The 7,227-nt window shown below is 33.4% G+C and overlaps 1 protein-coding gene across 2 annotated transcripts in view; it reads left to right on the forward strand.

Annotated features, from left to right (window-relative positions):
- LOC150096809 (melatonin receptor type 1A-like) overlaps positions 1–3,341 on the forward strand; it is a 111,530-nt gene extending 108,189 nt beyond the window's left edge. For both annotated transcript variants that reach the window (XM_090408022.1, XM_090408021.1), the window contains exon 3: positions 261–3,341. In XM_090408022.1, coding sequence (XP_090264148.1) covers positions 261–1,415 — 1,155 coding nt within the window. In that variant the 3' untranslated portion in view covers positions 1,416–3,341. The remainder of the gene's footprint in view (positions 1–260) is intronic.
- Positions 3,342–7,227: the final 3,886 nt, after the last annotated feature.

Below are 7,227 nucleotides of genomic sequence, written 5' to 3' on the forward strand. Positions count from 1 at the left end.
CAGATGACGGAATAAAGAGTCAAGGACTCAGTCCATCGCCCAGTTCTTTTAAGAACTCAAGATTCACCGACTCGCCATTAGGTGCCTACCAAAAGGTTTTCTGTTTATTAGTATAAATAAATTATGACAAAATGTTTTTATTATTGTAATTTTATTGTTTAAAAGGTAAGTTTTATTCATATATTTAGTATTAATATGTGTAAAAGATAACTTTTATGTATTTTGTCTTATCGTGTATAAAATATAACTTTTATTTGCAGGCCGTCCACAGACAGGCTTCTGATGAGAGAAAGATGGGATGGACAGTATTACCAAACGAAATTCTACCAATAAATACAACTCTCTATATATTTTCTGGACGAAACAGTACGTCTCTAAGATGGACTTCCAGTAACAACAATGACGTATTTCCTCTAGTTCTATATGGAGCATTGTCAGTTCTGGGAACAACAGTGAATATATTTGAAATAAGTTCTCTTATTATTCAAGAAAATTTAAGGCATCGTGGAAACGTGTTTCTTGCTAACCAAGCCTTGTCAAATCTTTTAGTAACCTCTATAGGATTTCCAGCTGCTTGTATTTCGATTCTGTCGGGTAGCCATAATGAAAAGTTTGTGTGTTACTGGCAATGGTACTGTGCTCTCATGTGTTTTTTGACGTCCATCTTCAACTTCCTAGCCATAGCCGTCGATAACTTCCTACGTACCCGACGTAAGGATCCAAACAACGACCATTATGTGTTCTATTGCGGTATCAAGATGGTGGTAGCGACTGTGTTCCTTATTTGGGCAGCTTCGGCAGGATGGATGTCCTTGTTGATTCTCTTTGATAACGGGCCGGATATTTGCAATCGGGAATATAGAGATAGTAAACTGTTTCTTATCTTTCTTTTGCCGGTTCTGTTAGCAGCTCTGATATTCGGCAAAGGAATTTACGATTATAAGGAATACATGAAACTCCTGGATGAAAGGCAATGTCTGGAAAGTAGAGAAGAGGCCCTTCAAAGACACCTCTTTAAAAGTAACGTTACTGCCTATATATTATTTCTGTGCTTTTGGATGCCTTTTACGTTCGCTGTTACTCTGATGACCAAGTTAAAATCGACAGAGGAAACCTATACGTCTCTGGAGAATCTTCTATGTTTCGCCGAGTCGTACAGCTGTCTGTGTGGCTTAGTGTACGCCTTCACTAATAGTTCTTTTGGGCAAGCTTTTGTGTATCTGACTCGTTATTTCTGTTGCAAAGCACATCCTGAATTCACCAAGACTTTTCAGGAAAAACCAAGAGGATCAGTACGAGTACATATCGGCATGGAAACTAGAGTAGGTGAAAGAAGTGGGCGATCTGCTAGAATGATGGCCACAGTCTTGCAAAAAGAACGAAGCCATATGCGAACACAGGATCACTTTTTATAGTTACTCATAAATGACCTCTCTCTCTCTCTCTCTCTCTCTCTTTCTCTCTCTCTCTCTCTCTCTCTCTCTCTCTCTCTCTCTCTCTCTCTCTCTCTCTCTCTCTCTCTCTCTCTCTCTCTCTCTCTCTCTCTCTCATCAATATTTATTTCTCTCTCTCACTTACAATAGAACAGACTGCCCATTTTAATGGTTTATATATCAGTTATACAGAGGAACGTCGGGTGACACGAATACCATTTTGTGTGTAAAATGGTATTCTCTCTCTTACCTGCAGTTCTATGTGTTTTCCAAAAGTCTTGGGATATGTCTGAGCAGAAGCGCCTACAACATATAGGCTATGATAATAGCTCACGATCTTCTAATGAATCAAAGTGACACTGCAAAGTCTATCTTCATATTTATAAGTGTGACCATCCATTCGTGTACATGTTCACACAATGGACAAGTGATTGATGCCACAATCTAGATTAGTATTTGAAAGATTTCAGAAGCTGTTAACCTCCCGCTACCCTATGGCAACAAGTAGAAGTCAAACTGCTGTAGATGTGATTTTGTTTCAAGGGCTTCTTTTTCTAGTCACACGCCATTGTCTGATCTTCGTTCAAAATTGCTAAGTCACCGATTTAGAAATTATAGAGTATATACGGATAAGGCCTTTCCATACCATACACAGAATTCCCACAAGGCTTCATTAATGAATGATCCACAGAAAGGTAGAACCTGCGTCAGATAAAGCGAGACTCCAAAATAGCAGATAGTGGGGTAAGCATTGTTCGCAGCTATGAATCTTTACTCAGTGTTTACAACCAAGAAAACAGCCAATATAACGAAAATCCAGTCCATCTAAAAATATTTTTATATACTAGATGACGTAGATCTGCATACAGTGATGCAGTTCGAAGAACAAAGGACCTGATACGCTCCCTCAGGAACAATACCGACGTCACAAATTCAAATGTGTGAAGACAATATAACAATGTCGTACTGGTGAACTGAAGTCATTCAAGCCCAATCTCAAAATCTCAATATATGGGGGAGGTGAGAGGAAGACAAAATATTTTTCGAGTTTCTCTTCGGGTCCCAAAACTTTTGGAAACAATGCATTTCAATTAATTTACTAATATGTCTATTAATTTTATTTTTCTTTCTATCTAATCGTACTTTTTTTTTGTTCTTATTCTTATGTCAGTATTTATCACTCTACATCTTGGTTTAGTCTATTCTCTCTCTCTCGTTCCATCCAAAAAAATCTCTATTTTTCTATCCACTTTCTTCCAATACTTACAACTCGTTTTTCTTACGCTAAAGCACGGGCTCACCTATCTCCTTCACTCCACCACAACTTATACGTCTTCCGTTAATCTTTTTTTCTGTACTTTTCACACAATTATCTAAACGACTATTAGAAATAAAGGGAGCAAAGACGCAACACCGTATGGGCCTTACAGTAGAATTAGGCTCTCATTCACAACCCCTAATCTCTTTGTACACATCTATCACATTCAAGACATTTACCGTATAGCTATTCTTCACCACAAAACACTACCGTGTGTTAAATTGTGTAATATATATGTAACATACCGTATTTTCATGCCTTTTGCTAGCTGTGCATGTTAATAAATTGACACACACACACACGCGCGAAGAATTTTTTTCCATTTTTCCTAATGCATCTATCTACAAAATTTTTCAACTTCGAAAAACGACTTGTGTACAATTCGCAATTCTCTTTCTCGTGCCATTCTCTTCTATTGTGCCTTGGAATGTCAGCCATTAATATAATGATCATTGATGAACTCCAAAATAGAATGGGACGATGTCTGAGTGTGGATAGATGGGTGTTAGAGTGAGATAATAAAATTATACTGATCATGTAAGATTGCTTATAACTTTATGGAAAAGTCAAATAAAAATCTACAAAAATAAGTGTTTGGATGTAAGTAATGACCACTTTGCTTCGTTCATTATATAAATTGTGTGCAATAATGTGTGTCTGTAATTATTATTCACTCCTAATTCCTATAATAACCTCAACTAAAAATAAATTATATGGATTACATCGCACTTAATTCACTTTCAGTTGATTGCAATATAATACTTTTCTCTGTGATAGCAATAAATACAAAACATTTAATAGGTATAATAGATTATTCAAATATAAGTGGATATTGAATCCAACATTATTTCAAAGCCGAGTAGATAAACTACAAGAGTTTCAGAGAAACTTCAAGAGTTTCATGCCGAGTATAGATAGAAACTATTAACGTTTCGGCGGATCCAAGCGTAGGCAAACCTTTCATGACAGGGGCAACTCGTAGTAAAGGTGGGTTAAGATCTGATCACTATGCTTAGTATTTTCCCATAATGTAAAACACATCTCCTAGAAGATGTATGATGTTATACATTATGGGGAAGAGTCACTACCCAGACCCGTTTCGATCTTTTTTGAAGTCTCATCAGTGAGTAGATAAACCCAAATTGTAAATATTCGTAGATACCATAAATAAGTTAGAAATTTGATTATTACATGAAAAAGCATTAATTTATCTAAATTTTAAATATAAACTTTTAAAAAAAGTAAATGTGGATTTAAATTAAAATTGATATTAAAATATTTTGTTAATAAGCATCAAACAGATTTATAATGAAAAGAATATCTAAATACCTTTGAAAATATTATTTGTAAATGAAGGTCGTAGAAATGGATCAGTACTTGAATATCTCCTATTATAGATTACTTAACGTGTTCATTGCCAATCACGCGATATTGCGCGATGCGAGATCTCACCAAACGGCCGATCACGCGTTATCGCGTGGACGTCGCTAACTAAATAAAAAAATAAAAAAAATTTGGCCACCACACGAAATTCTAATTTTCAGCTTGGCAATGAAAGTGTTAACAAGTGTTGACCTGTTTGTTTTGTTTGGTTTGGTTTGGTTGATTAGTTGGTTTAATAGTTTTCTGGATACAGTTTTACCACTTATCTTCAAAGAATTTTTGCTTATCAGTGATATCAAGCTTTCTGGAACAAAAAATAAATAAATATAAAAAGAAGTCGGGAAAGAAAAATATATAATTCACTTAAATAATTTTATCCTAATGTTTCGTCAGCTCAACTAGTATTATCAGGGCACTCTGAAATACTCACTTAATGAAAACTAAGAATTTTCAGAATAAAAGTAAGAATGAATAAATAGACAGGTTACATGGTTCGAGATGACAGCAGTGCTCTTAGTTGTAATCTGTGATTTTTACTGATGGAAGAATAAGGCTATGCGTGTTCGTGTAGGATCACACCATCAGTTCCTTTAAGGTTAATCAGATTCTGTAGAACTTATTGTGTGCATTAGAAGTAATGCAGTAACATCGACCTTGGTATTGCAATATTTAAAAGAAGACATTTTTTACCCAGGAGTTTGAATATTCGTTTTTTTTCAGTGTTTTGAAACAATGTCCTCATAGATTTTTTTCTGGTATCACACGAGAACAAAGCACTAATAAAAGACTACTAGATGTGCGCTTGACAGTTCCAGAGTTCGTTGCTTTTTAATAAAGAATAATAAATAAGATTTCTTAAATTATTAAACAATTGATATTAATTACATCCAATGATGACTAAATAAAAACAATTTTTTTTAATCAGAAACAATTCTAACATTATTAAATCATATTTCGAAAATTGACACACACGAATCGCCTTATAAGGACTGGCTTAAAGGGGCGAAAGAAGAATGCTTTTCATCTTCCCCGTTATCTGTAGAGGACAGTGTGGGGATAAGGTGTTATTGTGCTATTAAAGCTCTGATCATGGCAGGAGGGTAACAGCAATAGCCGAGCCTCATTGGCTACAGCATTGCCATCCATTACCATCCAAGGGTATTCATCAGTTGCCTTCCTCTTCCCTCACACACGAATCACGAAGAATGACTAATTCTTATAATTCTTATATAAAATGACTAATTCTTATATAAAATGAGTATGAAAAGAAAAACAAGGTGGCTGAAAATAATTTTAGTTCTCTAAATTCAAACAAAAAAATTTAATAAAATACAACTGGTTTAATTGAGGTTTATATATATTTTTTATTCTTATATAAAAAATTATCATAAAAAATAAAAATTAAGTTTAATTAAAGGATAATTTGTTAATATAAAAATTATAAAATTATAAAAAAAATATAATGAATTGATATAATGGCTTAATTTATTATGTAAATATGATCACAGAAAAAATAAAGTAATTTAATTATTATTTTTATACTGTATATCTTCTTGGAAATCTTTGGGGATAAGCATTTAATAAATTTTAAATTAAAAATGTTCATATATTTCACTTCAGTATATCGAAAATTTAACAATGATAAAAAAAAAATTGATATTTTATACAAAAATAAAGCAATGCGACTTTATGAAGAGGGTTATATTGTCATATTCTCTTCGATAAATTCCGAAACTTTTCAAGTTTAACTTTATTTTGGTATAAAAATATAATGGATATCTAATATTTAATTTAATTTATTAGAATTTTTCTGAATTTTTATAAGTATTATCAAAATTTCAATTATCATATAGGACACAACATTTTATTTTATATAAATATTGAAGAAACAAAAAAAATTCAATCTTTCTAATAATTTGATAAAATTTCGAAAATTCTTTGTTTTTTAAAAAGATGAAGATAAAATATTAGTTATGAAATACCAGTAAAAATTTAAATAAATATGAAATAGGTTATTTCTTATTCTTATTATGACTTCGATTATGTCTATGCACTAAATAACTTGAGAAATAGATTTTAACAATTCTAAATGGACTTCAAGTTCGATATGCAAAGCACTTGAAAGAAAAATTTATTTCATTATAAATAAATAAATCTGTTACTCTTATAGTAATTCATAAAAAATTTCCTCAATGCGAAATACTAGTTTATTTTCGTAATAGCACTAATGATGTCGCCGTTAGTATCCAATTTATACGCTAAATACATTCTGGGAGACCACGTGATGTCCTTCCAAGACGAATAAAAGTAATTTAATCTTGCTAACCAACGAAGCGAAGTTTTATGGAGTCACGTTTCACCTCTACTGCATCTCTAATTTTTGAAATGTTTATTTAAAAACACTACCATTGGAATCGGAATGCAGCTAAAGTGCTTCAGATACTGCTGCTCTAAGAGTTCTGTAACTGCTACATTATGCAGGATTCTAGCTAAGGTTTTCGGTAGCGTTTTTTTTTTTTTAATTTTGCATTTTTCGATTAAGCTTTAGTAAGTTAAACTTTCTAGAAATGAATATTTTCATCAGAATCGAAAATTGTATCAGAAGACATACAAATATCAAGACAGTGTGACTATAAATCAGATAAAGAGAATGTTGTCATCAAAACACACCTTAATTAGTCATATATGAAGAGACTATAATATGATTCCCTACGCGGGTTCTGTGATGAGGAAATGAGGACGGATCAATTAATACCCTTGGAGGGTAATGGATGGCAATGCTGTAGCCAATGAAGTTCTAACTGAGGCTCGGCTATTGCTGTTACCCTCCTGCCATGATCAGAGCTTTAATTTAATTTACTAGCTCAATAACACCTTACTCTACACTGTCCTCTACAGATAACGGGGAAGATGAAAAGCATTCTTGCTTCGCCCCTTTAAGCCAGTCCTTATAAGGTTCTGTGATGAAGCATTTACGTGCATTTTTAATGGCTGAAGGTGAGCGGAGACTAACCAGCACACTCGTTGTTGCATTCGCTGACTGAAAAATCTGCGCGGAATTAAAGGCGTGCGAGCACTTAACAGCACAGCCTA

This window comes from Typopeltis vanoorti, chromosome 18 (assembly GCF_054136105.1).
Source record: "Typopeltis vanoorti isolate ZY-2024b chromosome 18, IOZ_Tvanoo_1.0, whole genome shotgun sequence".
NCBI classification, from domain to species: Eukaryota; Metazoa; Arthropoda; class Arachnida; order Uropygi; family Thelyphonidae; genus Typopeltis; species Typopeltis vanoorti.